General features: G+C 53.5%; 8 protein-coding genes across 8 annotated transcripts; 6 read left to right on the top strand and 2 right to left on the bottom strand.

Moving 5' to 3' along the window:
- Window positions 1-633: 633 nt before the first annotated feature.
- On the top strand, window positions 634-966 carry SNOG_12474 (hypothetical protein; the record flags this gene model as incomplete). The annotated part of the gene is made up of 2 exons (XM_001802644.1): window positions 634-792; window positions 889-966. The coding sequence occupies 2 exons, from the start codon at window positions 634-636 to the stop codon at window positions 964-966; spliced, it is 237 nt and encodes a 78-aa protein (XP_001802696.1).
- A 785-nt stretch (window positions 967-1751) lies between these two features.
- On the top strand, window positions 1752-2195 carry SNOG_12473 (hypothetical protein; the record flags this gene model as incomplete). The annotated part of the gene is made up of 2 exons (XM_001802643.1): window positions 1752-1836; window positions 1963-2195. The coding sequence occupies 2 exons, from the start codon at window positions 1752-1754 to the stop codon at window positions 2193-2195; spliced, it is 318 nt and encodes a 105-aa protein (XP_001802695.1).
- An 890-nt stretch (window positions 2196-3085) lies between these two features.
- SNOG_12472 (hypothetical protein) lies at window positions 3086-3775 on the top strand (the record flags this gene model as incomplete). Its single annotated transcript, XM_001802642.1, has 2 exons — window positions 3086-3103; window positions 3374-3775. The coding sequence occupies 2 exons, from the start codon at window positions 3086-3088 to the stop codon at window positions 3773-3775; spliced, it is 420 nt and encodes a 139-aa protein (XP_001802694.1).
- Window positions 3776-3838: 63 nt separating this feature from the next.
- On the top strand, window positions 3839-5575 carry SNOG_12471 (hypothetical protein; the record flags this gene model as incomplete). Its single annotated transcript, XM_001802641.1, has 2 exons — window positions 3839-4735; window positions 4787-5575. 2 exons carry the CDS (start codon window positions 3839-3841, stop codon window positions 5573-5575), a joined length of 1686 nt encoding a protein of 561 aa, XP_001802693.1.
- Window positions 5576-5929: 354 nt separating this feature from the next.
- SNOG_12470 (hypothetical protein) lies at window positions 5930-6361 on the top strand (the record flags this gene model as incomplete). The annotated part of the gene is made up of 2 exons (XM_001802640.1): window positions 5930-6037; window positions 6125-6361. 2 exons carry the CDS (start codon window positions 5930-5932, stop codon window positions 6359-6361), a joined length of 345 nt encoding a protein of 114 aa, XP_001802692.1.
- A 614-nt stretch (window positions 6362-6975) lies between these two features.
- On the top strand, window positions 6976-9119 carry SNOG_12469 (hypothetical protein; the record flags this gene model as incomplete). The annotated part of the gene is made up of 2 exons (XM_001802639.1): window positions 6976-7045; window positions 7090-9119. 2 exons carry the CDS (start codon window positions 6976-6978, stop codon window positions 9117-9119), a joined length of 2100 nt encoding a protein of 699 aa, XP_001802691.1.
- A 410-nt stretch (window positions 9120-9529) lies between these two features.
- SNOG_12468 (hypothetical protein) lies at window positions 9530-11149 on the bottom strand (the record flags this gene model as incomplete). Its single annotated transcript, XM_001802638.1, has 1 exon — window positions 9530-11149. The coding sequence occupies one exon, from the start codon at window positions 11147-11149 to the stop codon at window positions 9530-9532; it is 1620 nt and encodes a 539-aa protein (XP_001802690.1).
- A 516-nt stretch (window positions 11150-11665) lies between these two features.
- Window positions 11666-12496, bottom strand: SNOG_12467 (hypothetical protein; the record flags this gene model as incomplete). The annotated part of the gene is made up of 1 exon (XM_001802637.1): window positions 11666-12496. The coding sequence occupies one exon, from the start codon at window positions 12494-12496 to the stop codon at window positions 11666-11668; it is 831 nt and encodes a 276-aa protein (XP_001802689.1).
- Window positions 12497-12588: the final 92 nt, after the last annotated feature.

Genomic DNA, 12588 nt, shown 5'->3' with positions numbered 1-12588 from the left:
CCTGAAAGTCGAGAATGTGCTAGCGCGCCAATGCCAATCCTGTTGCTAATGCTGGATTGGACAAGTGCCTGTCCACGGCTGCGAGCTCTGATTGGTGTGCCTGTCCCAGGAACCGAAGTTTCAGACACTTGTCAAGCGCCAGCGCAAGACCAGCCCTGAACGTGGCATTCCTTGAGGCGGCACGCGACGACGGCGCCGACAGATTGTCAAACTGGCGTTGCGGTCAACAGCCACGACAACAAACACAGGCGGCGCTGGCATCCCATGGTCGAGGCCAATTTGCATTGTGCGCACCGTCACCCACAGTGCACGGCTGGGCAAGCAATAGCCCCGGGGGGCGGCAGATGAGAGCCGCGCAATTGTGATCGTCAACACGGCGGGCCATCTCGCTGTGATTGGGACGGCATGCATGCGTGGCCCTTCTTGTCGCCGCGAACGCTTGTGGAGCCTGCCTCTTCCAGAACGTCTCTGTCTCCGAGTCGATTCTACAAACGAGTCGAGTCGCCGCGCAATCATTTCTCAACAGCCGCAGTGCTGTGTTGGCAATAACTTGGTGTGCACTGCATTGCTTGTTCCCATGCGCACTGAGTGCGCAGTCAACGGCGCGGGGACTCGCCCTGTTCTTGTGAAAGCATGTCTTCTTCCCGCTTCATTGTCACCGTCACTCCCCCTCCCACGTCACTCAAGGCCGTGACGCAGATGCATCCCTCGCCGAACTCGATCTTCACAGCAGCCACATCTGCAGCTGCGCGGTTTTTCGCTCCACTCACCTCTCTGCATACATGGGCCAAAGTAACATCTGTGGAGCCCCCAGCCTTCCTGCAAGGCACAAGAAGATAAGACTCGTTATCGCAACGTGGCGATGGAATCCCACCACTCGTCGTACAGCACTTGAGCCTTGTTGAGCAAAGTCGCATGCGACGTGGTGGGTTCTTGTTCGCTGCAACGGCGCTGGGCGTGGATTAGAAGAAAAAGGCGAAGTTTCTTTTACTTTGCGCTTTTCTCCCATCTGGCCAATCTGCGTACAGTCTTGCGCAAGAATTTTTGCAGGTTTGACTTTAGCCTGGAGTCTTTTTTATGAACGATGACGACAGTTTTCATCTCAGTGTGGAGGGTTATCCCTCCCATAGGGCAGAGGGCAGGTTGCCCGACCACCCGGCAACGCACAGTGAAGCATCGACATTACGTGTGTTTTCGCTCGTGCTAAAAGAGTTCATTGGGGTTTCTAGTCCTGCACACCTCATCTCGCGACTACACTTGTACCACCATACAAACCGGACCTCGTAAAAAGTCTTACACATTCGTGTTCGGCATTTTTCTGATTGGGGACGGAGGTTGCTTACGCTAAGACTCCTAGGTGCAAGTAGAGTGCGTAATGCTTTATCGATACGTAGGGAGGGGAGAGGAGAGAGCGTGATGTCACTGTGACTTTAAGGTTGGGTTGCGTATATGTGAGGAGGTAGAATATGGAGTTGCGACGGCAACGGCGTGCGCTTCATCAGCGGATACAGCATACTTCACCGTTAGCTTGCATGCCTGATTACCGTACGCGGCAAAGTATCAGAGTTTAACACGGCATCTGTCAGTATACGCGTCGTGGTTTGACATAATTTCACAGCACATGGTCGCCGCAGATGCGCAATAGTGTTTTCCACCATCTGCCCTTATTGCATCTATCGCCCGGCTAACCCCTCTCCATCCGGTCACGCACACATCTCGAACGTCGTCTTTGCCTAGCCCCAGAGATCAACATGTTGTGCGTGTGCCTGTCGATCGTCATCGTCGATCGGGTTCGTAGAGATCTGCAAGATCTGCATGCTGGGCAAATGGCGATAGGTAAGAACGTATTGGCGGAGAGCTTGATCGAGGTCTAGAATATGAAGATTTTCAGATGAGTGGGGAGTGGATTTTGGGATGGGGTTTTTTGGGGCCTTCTGTGGGTTTGAGCGATGGAGAGGGCAGGATTTGACATGAGGCGTGAAGAGCGGACAGAGGAGTGGCGGTTTGCACATGCAGCGCGTAAGAACATGGCGTCTGTGTTCGGCTCATATGTTGAGGTTAGCTGTTTTATGTTCTTCTACGACGCTACGCTCAGCGAAGGCTTCTACCACGTAATTATATTTTCGGATTTCGACGTATTCACAGACGTGTGGGTCAAGTATCTACAAATTTGGTATCGTTCACTGCACATCTAAATCTTTTCTTCGCGTTGGATAATGAATCTGTGTGGGCGTCTCGTTGGAAATAAAAGCACCACATGTACTCAAATTGAATATATGCTGTCTCCGCGCATTTCAGTGCGGTAGTATCCCGGCGTTCTTGGTCGCCCACGTTGTGTGATGGAGCGTACGTTGAGCAGCACATACCATCTCTCGATAGTCTCCACTACGGGTTTGGTGTGCACGGTTTTACACCGGTGATTTCTAGGTAGAGTGGATAGACAGCATATTCGAGGACTTTTACAGGGTCATTCATTGACACCATCTAGGTCTAGCACGCTCCGTTGAAGAAAACCCAACTATGAGCTATCGGCAACGATATGTCAAGGAGCTGGGTGGACCTATAGCAGAAGACAAAAACACTCTGGCTTCCGACAATGTGCGTTATGATGTAGTGTAGTAGAAGAAATAGTAGATGGATGAATGAGCACACTCACCACACAGAGTCGACCAGTCTCCAAGCCGCGTGATGTGGTGTATATGCTTGATAGAGTTCGATATAAAACAACGGCGCAATTCGTTTCAAAAAACTAGTGGCTCCCAAGGTCGTACATGGCGTTGCCTAGAGCTCATTCCCTTTGAATGTACAAATCAACAGCAAAGAAACAATGGCATTCTTTCTCTCGCGCTGAGCACTTATGCTTGTCTTCCCTCTTTTACTAACTCAGCATTCGGAATGGGATCGTTGTTTACTCCCCCGTCGTCCCCGCGAAACCCTTTTTTCCCTAAACCACCTTGCACGAAAAGCTGCAAAGAAACAGCAAAAAAAACATATGGGAATTTCACCAGCGGTCGCCCACCAAGGCTACGATCCAAGAGTACGAAGCTGATGTTCCGTTTCACTGGCCCATTCACACTGGTTCACAATGTCTGGTACCAATTGTGTGAGAATGGGAAATCGTTCGGGATATAATATACACTTTGAAAGATTGGAGAACAAGTTAGGAATGCGAGATTGATATCACTGTAAATCGATGTAAGAGAAATACATTCGGCGTCGTATAGTAACTACAGTCTTTGTATGATGGACTCATAGGCAAGTAGTCATTATGCTGTCTTCGAAGTTAGCAATTTGGAACTTATCTCCACGCTGCACATCGGACGAAAAGACATCGGTACAAGTGGAATATATAAGGGGTACTCTTTTGATGAAGCAAGGTTTCGAGTTTGTATCTGGTGAAGAGACAAATCGCGAAAACGAAATCTGTAAAAGCCCAACATCTGAGGCCTACACTTTGATCAAATTCACTAGGTCTTTCGACTGCTACACCTCCATAACATACATCAAAAGTATCCAAAGCGTTCCTGAAGTTAGTGTCGTCCACGATCGGACTACTCGGCACTCGCCAACCCAAAGTCCAGAATCGCGGGGTAGCTTCACCATTTACTCCACACCCATCCACGTGCCAGATAACACCCCCAATCGGTCCGCCACGCACATTTTGTACTTATTCGGCACCAGCCAATCGCATACCCGTCTATCCGATTCGACCAAACTCGCCATATCTCGATGCGAGATACACGCGAACGCGACCAGATACCAATATCTCAAGTAGACCTCGAATAAATCCATCCCACATGTGTATTCCCCAAGTTCCCATTTCCTTGATCAGAACATAATGCAGCGTTCCCTCTTCACTCAAACCCCCTCCTCCTCCGCCATCCCCCTCCGCTCCGACACCCCAAACTCTCACCCCACACACACCCCCGATGTCCTAGTCATCGGCGGCGGCTTCGCAGGCTGCTACCTCCTGCACCATCTGCGCCTGCGCGGCTTCACCGCCAAAATCATCGAGTCCGGCACCGACCTCGGTGGCACATGGCACTGGAACAGCTACCCCGGCGCGCGCGTGGATTCGCAATGGCCCGTGTACGCGCTCAACATACCAGAAATCTACAGGAAGTGGAAATGGAGCGAGCACTACCCGGGGCACGAGGAGATTAAGCGGTATTTCAGGTTTGTTGGGGAGGAGTTGGGGCTGTATAGGGATTGTGTGTTTGGCGAGACGGTTGTTGATGTTGGCTGGGATGAAGGTAGTAAGAGTTGGAAGGTAAGGACGGAGAAAGGGTTGTTGGTGCATGCGAAACATGTTATTGCGTGCACCGGGTTTGCGGCGAAGAGGTATTTTCCCGATTGGAAGGGGCTAGATACGTTCAAGGGCGAGATGCATCATAGTAGTTTCTGGCCCAAGGGCGGCGTCGATGTTAAAGGGAAGAAAGTTGCGGTGGTGGGCACGGGGGCAACGGGCGTGCAGATTATTCAGGAGTGGGCGAAGGAGGTGGGGGATGAGGGGAAACTTACGGTTTTTCAGCGGACGCCGCAGTTGGGGTTTCCGATGCAGCAGAGGAAGATTAGCGAGGAGGAGAATGAGGAGATGATGGCGGAGATTGAGGGGATTATGGAGACAAGTCGGAGGACAAGGGGTGGGTTTGCGTTTGACTCTGAGAGAGTGTTGAAGACGTTTGATCATGATGAGGAGGAGAGGGAGCGGTATTTTACGAATTTATGGGAGAAGGTGAGTTTTTGGAATACATGGTTTTGGTCTGTTCATGCTGACTGAATGTAGGGCGGATTCAGGTTCCACGGAATGAGCTACAGCGACATGCTGACAGACGAGAAGGCCAATGATGAGGCATATAAGTTTTGGGCGAAGAAAGTCAGAGCGAGAATTAAGGACCCAAGGAAGAGAGAACTGCTTGCTCCACTCAAGAAACCTCACCTCCTAGGTGGCAAGCGACCGAGTATGGAGCAGTGGTATTACGACATTTTCGACCAGCCAAACGTTGACATTGTCGATGTCAGGGCGAATCCAATTGAGGAGATCGTTCCAGAAGGCATCCGGACAGCAGACGGGACTTTGCACGAATTTGACACGATCGCTCTGGCTACAGGCTTCGATAGCGTTACGGGCGGACTGAAAGCCATCAACATCCGAGGAACAGAGGGACTGTTGAAGGACAAGTGGGAAAAAGGCATTTGGACTCATCTCGGCATGACTGTCTCGTCATTTCCGAACTTCTTCATAGTGTACGGACCGCAGGCACCGACAGCGTTTGCCAATGGACCAAGTGCAGTCGAACCGCAAGCCGACTGGATCATCGCAGTGTTGGACGACATGAGAAAACAAGGAAAGCAGAGAATCGAAGCCACGGAAGAAGCAGAGAAGAAGTGGAAGGAGCGAGTCATCGCCCACAGTGTGGCAACGCTGAGACACACTGTACCGAGCGGATGGAATGGCGGAAACATACCAGGCAAGGTGCAAGAACCATTATCGTACGCTGGTGGCCTGTCGGAATACAGAGAGAGGATAGACGAAGTCCGACAGCAGGGCATGACGGGCTTCACTGTTAGTTGATGCGGCGTGTCGAATACATGACTCTCTCGAAATGCATATCGTATTTTGCGCTGGTGCTGGTCAAGTAATATCGTCGATAGCATGCAGTCGGCCAAATGGCACTTTCCGCAACCAAGGGCAATCATGCCGGCCAGGTTGGTTTCATGCGCACGGCCAATGGCAGAGGCACTGCATGCAGTGTTTCGAACTGCCTAAGGTGCTGAGGCTGAGAATGTGAAGCATCCGACGTTCCCGGCGCATTTCCAGTGACGACATGCAGCTGCCTCTTCTGGTGTTGATGTTCTTGCATGACACTTGAAATGTGGCACTGGGCGTAGCTTGGTAGGGAGAAAGGGCCGTTGCACCGAGGCAGCCATGCGCGAGCCGCTGGTGCTACGCGTGACCAGTGTGCTGCGCGACTGTCTTTCCTGGACGGCGCTCGTGGCTCATGGGCCAAACCACGGTGGTAGCACGAGATGGGGTGTGAGAAGTCCAGTGCGGCCAGAGCAACGATGGCGCTGATAGGGCCTTTTCTAGATTAGGATGGCAATCTGTGCTAGGTCGTTTCAGGGGAGTACGGCAAAGGAACAGGCTAGCGCCAAACAGCAGCTGGCCAATGGGCTGCGGGAGGGCGGCACACTGGGGGCAGGCGTGGCGCAGGGCACGATTCGAGGAAGGAGCGACCCACGCCAAACTCCAGATCGCCAGCGTTCGCAGCGGCTCCTCATTACCACTCGTGTTGCTGTCGTGCTGTCAAGACAAACACGTAGACGCTGGCGCTGCGGTCTCCTTCTCGTCGCTCTTTAGCCTTCGAAGTCTATTCGAACTCGGCCCGTCCTGCGATTTCCCCGCGCGCTCGTTCGCGCCTGCCACTCCTTGACTACCCGGCCTCGAGTCCAGTGGTTCACTGCCACACTCACCTTCACCGCGCCGGTGGACACAATAGGAAAACACTGCACCGACAGCGCCATTGATAGTATATTTATACGGCGCATTGTCTACCGGGCCCGCCCCATCCGCTGTCCAGAGGTCTCCAGCCTTGCGATCATCACACACCAACTGCAACACCTCGTGTTGCGCCTTATGCACTCCACGCTCCTCTAGCACCCGAGCACCCGAGCACCGACGACCACGATCGCAGCCGTGTTCTCTTCCTGGCCTCAGCCTCACTTCTCCACTGTGCTGTAAAAAAGCGCCGTCCCCTGTCGCTCCTTCCCTCTGCTCGCTAGTGGTGAGCAGCCGGCCTGTCTCCACGCAACCGTCCACCGTCTCTGTGAACCAGATTACACTGCCACTCTCTCAGCGTAGCCAATGTGCAATTAGGACTACATCCACTCTTTCTACCGCCAGCTGGACTGCAGGCGACGCACCGTTGACCGGGTACATACTTACACTCCATCTAATACCAAACATCTTCAATCATGGGGTGCTGTGGCGACCGAGAGAAGGGCCTCATTGTGTCCGAGGAGCAGAAGTGGGATTATATCGTGAGTGTGGTGGCGACGGCGACGGCGACGGCGACACTTGCTAACAAGCCAAGAACCTCTCCGACTTCAGGTCAACCTCCTGCCTCACGCCATTCTCCTACATGTGGCTTTGGATCCTCGTCATCATCTCATGCGCCATCTACCTCGCCGACGGCTTCACCGCCGTAAACCTCCTCGCCTTCAACAACTGGTCCAGCCAGGTGAAGCCCGCGGTTCCCTTCGAGATTGCCAAGTGGATTTTCGCCATTACCATTATCATTTCCTACGTCTTCCTTTTTTACCGATACTTCCGAGCCATGCGCGTTATCAAGTCTGGCAGTGTGACCGAATGCTACCTCGAGCCCGTGGCTGTCATCTGGCAGAGTATGCGCATTACCAAGGCCGGTCAGGGCTGGAGACGCTTCCTGGTTTTCGCCGAACTCACCAAGAGTAAAAAGGGCGCCAACTACATCGCTCTCTTTGTCTACTTCCAGTTCAAGAGTGCCCTGCTTCTCATCGTTGCACAAGGGCCTCGCACAGCTATCAACGCCATGACCTTGTATGCAGTCATGCAGGCCCAACTTCTTCCAGTCGGCGAACATGCTTCCAAGGATCGCTCCAACTTTGAGCAATTCTTCATGAACATCAAAGTTTTGGTCGAGACCGGAAACAAGCAGGAGACTGTCATCTACTTCACCATGTTGTTCTCCCTACTGATTTGGGTCATCTCCGCCTTGGGCCTCATCATTTCGGGCATACTCTACATTGTCTTCCTATGGCATTACATTCCCAAAGCTGATGGCTCATTGACTCAGTACTGCCGACGCAAGGTCGAGACTCGTCTTGAGCGTATTGTGGGCAAGAAGGTCAAAAAGGCGATTGAGAAGGCGGATCAAAAGAGAAGGCTAGAAGAGGAGAGGGCCATCAAGAAGGGCAAGCTCGACCCAACACAGACACGCCCTACGCTGCCCAAGCTTGACCTTGACGATGACACTTCTACTGTCTTCTCGGTGCAACGCTCCGACACCATGACTACCAGCACCACGCTTCCACCATATTCCGCCAACGGTCCAGCAAGGCCAGGAACCTCGAACACCAACCGTGGTCCCACGAACCCCAGACTACCCACGCTTGACGAGAGGCCTGTATACCCCACTCGTTCAGATACAAACTATTCCACCGCCAGTTACCGCTCCAACGCACCCCTTCTGGACCAAGCCGGTGGCATGGCCACTGGAACGCCTACCGACCCAATGCCACCAATGGACCGAAGAGATTATTTCAACCAACAGCCTCCTCGATCTTACACGCCGAGCAGCCGGCCGTACCCTGAAGCGGCTAATGCCCGATCAAACACTCCAATGAGTATGCGAGGAATTGGAGGTTTGCCGCCAGTTGACACAAGCTACTCGACCGTGGGTAACAACCACGTTACATCCGAACCTCGCGTCACCTCACCCCTGTCCAACGATCGCCGGGGACCATCACCACCACAGTCAACCCGACCATACCCCGAGTTCAGTCCCTTCGACAGCCGTGGGCCACCTCAAGCCGAGCAATACGAACTCTCACCAGTCGAGACTACCATGTCAAGCGAACACGGCCACCAACCCTACTACTCAAACTCAAGCATCCTGGACGAATACAACTCCCTCCAAGCACCCCCTCCAATCCCCGATGCCCTGCGCGCCGGCTCACCCGCACAATCTGGCCTACCCTCAGGCCCGCGATCTCCCCCACGAGCAGGCACCGCACCACCACCACGCGTCGGCACCGCGCCTCCCCGTCCCGGCCTCCCTGCTTCCCTGACATCCGCCATCCAGCGCCGCGAAGCTTCCCAACCGCTGCCAAACCGCGGCATGACGAGCTCCGTCCCCCAACAACGCAGCGCCACTGCCCCGATCCAACAACCATCTTGGAACGCAGGCAACATGGGCCCGGATCGTAGTTACACGCCCATGTCTCAGCCAGATCGTAGTTACACTCCTACATCGCACACAGGCAACATGGGCCCGGATCGTAGTTATACGCCCATGTCTCAGCCGCGTTACCCCCCGCGCGGCTATGACCAGAACCAGGGCTACGACCAGCACTACTAAAGCGCAAAACTTGGTACTTTTTGCATATGATGCATTGCAACGGCGTTTCCACATTTCTTCTTCCTGCTTTTGAATACCAGAAACCACTGCGTCTTTCTGAATGAAACGATCGGGGGTTGCAGGGGAGCCCGGTCGATGATGATTTACCTTTTTTTTTTACTCTTTTCTTTTTGTGTTTCGAGATACCCCGATGCTTACCCGCTGGTCTCGGACGTCCATTCGTTTTTTTCTGATGTGAAGGGGAGGGGGTTTTGGATGAGGGATGAAAGGCGGAAGGATTGTAGGATTATACGTGCGAAAAGACAGGCGAATCTGTAGTATATAAACAAGCATTGGAAATGCAAGTTTTCTCGAATGAAGAAGAAAAGAGTGCCTTGGTTCTGACCTTATTCTACAACTCACTTGAATCCCTACACCCCAGCTTTATCAGTTTTCTTCTTGTTCTTCTTCTTCCCATTGCCATTCGCATCTCCGCCTCCATTAGACTCCTCTCCTTTCCCATTCGTTTCCTCTCCGTTCCCATTCCCATTCATCACCTCCAACTCCCCACCGCCAAAAACCCTCTTCCAAAGCACCCAGTTCTCAAACGTCTTACTCTCATACCGCACCTTCCCCCACTCATTTACGCCGCGCATGTCCGCTTTTTCCGCCACAATCACGCTCTCCTGCACGCCCTCCACAAACAGCACCTGTTCCTCGGCATACGCGAAAACATCCTCCTCACCCCCCGGGATCCTGCGATCGCTGGTGGCCGTCAGAATCCCTATGATCGCTTTAATGCCGAGTAGATCCTGGATATTCGAGCCGAGCTGTGGCAGGACAGTGTTGAGGGTGGATGTGAATGCTTTGCCCACGCGCTGGAGACTGCCGAGCAGGATGCCGCCGGGCGCGTAGTTGAGCACGTCGCCGTAGATGTCGCCCGACCCAGTAGAGTTTGGGACGGGATGCGTGATGAGTTTGTCCAGGTGTGAAATTACGTCGTGAATGTCTGGGATGAGTGGGTTCGAGGAGGAGGAATCGACGTCCCGAATGCCTTCGAGTAAGAAGCGCAGTACACAGTCTGACAGCACTTCATTCGGAAAGATAGTGCGTGACAAGAGGTCCGGCAACGCGCCCACCACCTTCTCGATCCAATTCGCAGGACTCTGGCGCACGAAGCGGAACGTCATGCGTCCGACGTCGTAGTGCGTGCCGGGGAACCATTTCTGGTGGACGCGGGTTTTGTCCTTACCGCTGCCGGGATAGACGAGGCAGGGCTGGAACATCCACAGTCTGTCGTGCAGGCAGGGCGCGTGGTAGACTTCCTGGACGACGGAGGACATGTTCTGGTCGAAGAATTCAAAGGGCGCCCAGTCGAAGCCGATGCCTGCGTTCAGGCGCGGGATGCCCAGGGCCCCGACCGTGTCGATGAGGCCCATGAAGCGGATAGGTCGACTAACTTGCCATATATGATTTGCGTCGCCTTTGAGTTTGAGGCTGGAGTCGCTGTGGGGCCCGTCGTTGGGTAGTGCGCTGCGATATGTGCGGAAGACATCGTAGCAGAGTCTGTGAACTTCGTCGTCGGTGAATTCTGGGAGGCGCTTGATGATGCCGCAGTTGTTGATCATGCCTGCTACACATCTGACCGTAAAAGCGCCGCGGGAGAAGCCGAACAGCCAAATTTCATGCTCGTCAGTGTAATTTTCGACGATGAATTTGTACACAGCAATGCATTCATCGCCGATGGCTGAGGCTGTGGCGCCGTCCCAGATGTAATCAAGGAACGTACGGTTTAGGCCTACACCTTCTTGGTAACCAGCGATGACGCTGTCGGAAGATGACCCTGATTGCACGTGTGAATGCACACGAAGTGGATGAACGGCCGACTCTTCAATATTGGAACCATTGTACTGGACTTCACCGACCATATTGGCAAGCTGGCGGATATTGCTCGCGGGCGCGCCAGGAACATTGGTTTCGCGACCGACCCAAGTGCCATCGCAGAAGATGACCAGTCGCTTCGAAGGGCGGGCTGAGTCCGATGAAGGCATCATGAGGTACGTGGAAGAAGTAGTGTAAGGTTGAGACGGTGTCTGAGACTTTGCAGAGATGGTGACAAAAGGTTGAAAGGTTGCCTAGGTGTATAAAGACGCGCACAGTTTCCGCATTCGTCCTCTGCAGATAGCTGAACCCAAGTTCGTAGCTGATGTGCGTCCCTCGTGCTGTTGGGGCCAAGTTGACCGCGTGCCCCACGAGCGCGTGCCACACTCACGAACAAGCGGCAAAATGGCTTGAGACACAACAGCCACACTGAACAACTTGTATTCAGGAGACTGAGGGGAGATCTGCGCTCAAGTGTCCATCTCACCGGTTTGACGTCATTACTTAGCCCGTCGTTGATAGCCTCGATGCTAGCGTGTTTGCAGATGCCAAGCTCTTGTATATTGCCTGTTTCCAAGGTACCGGGCCGCAGCGCGCGATCTCACAAGCGCGATCTCACATTCGAATGCGCCTTGTTTGCTGTTTACGACGTTCGCATATTCAGCCCCATCTGAGGGTGGTGTGGCTCACTGGCTGAGCATTTCGTCCATGGCCTGCCACATCTGCCTTTGCGCGTCCCTCTTCCTTTCCTCTTCACTCGTGACTGCAGCCTCCTCAGTCCTATCCTCAGCCTTCTCGCTCGGAATCTCCCGCCCAAATCCCTCCAGCACCTCCCCGACACGTTCCTTCATCTTTCTGACACCTTGTATCTCCATCTTTTTCTTCTCAACCTGCCTCTCCATCTCACTAATGAGCGTCTCCCGCGCCTGATGCGGCCGATACTCATTGATCAACGCATGCATATTCGTGACCATGGTCAAGATGTCCTTCAACTTGTCGTCCTTGAGCTCGTCCGTCGGGTTGATGGCCACTATGCCGAGCAACTCAATATACGCAACGAGTATGCTTCGCAGAAATCGAAATAGGTAGCGTTGGCGGTCGAGGGTCGAGGACGCGGAGTTGGAGGCATCGGTAGTGGGATAGAGTTGTTCGTACTTCCAGTCAGGAAGAAGTTTGGCCAGTGCTTGACTTATGTATTCCATGGTGCCATTGAAGGTGTCGCGGTCTTTGAGCTGGTTGATTGTGCCGAAGACGTTGAACTCTTCAGTGTCCGCGGGTGGCTCGGGTGGGATGAGGTAGCGCAATTCGGTCGGCAAGGCGAGAATTTGCTCTGTAGAGAGCTGCGCGGATTTGCCGCCGTCTGAAGCTGTGTCGATACCGTCCTCCTTCTTGATCTCGTCCAGTCTATCCTTGTTCTCTGTGGTGAACTTCAGGTAAAAAGGTGGGGGATGTGGGTAGGGCGGAAGTTGGAGATTCGCGTCTTCTTCTGCCTGTCGTTGTGCGTCTGCGTCTGCCATGCTGAATATGCGGGCGTCAATTAATAGGGCTTTAACAGGTGCAAGGCTATGTTTGATTGTGTTTGACCGGCAGTTACGCGACTCGAACGCGT

This window comes from Parastagonospora nodorum (assembly GCF_000146915.1).
Source record: "Parastagonospora nodorum SN15 chromosome Unknown scaffold_22, whole genome shotgun sequence".
NCBI classification, from domain to species: domain Eukaryota; kingdom Fungi; phylum Ascomycota; class Dothideomycetes; order Pleosporales; family Phaeosphaeriaceae; genus Parastagonospora; species Parastagonospora nodorum.
Note: the sequence above shows the minus strand (reverse complement) of the source record. Positions and strands in the feature narration are given on the sequence as shown.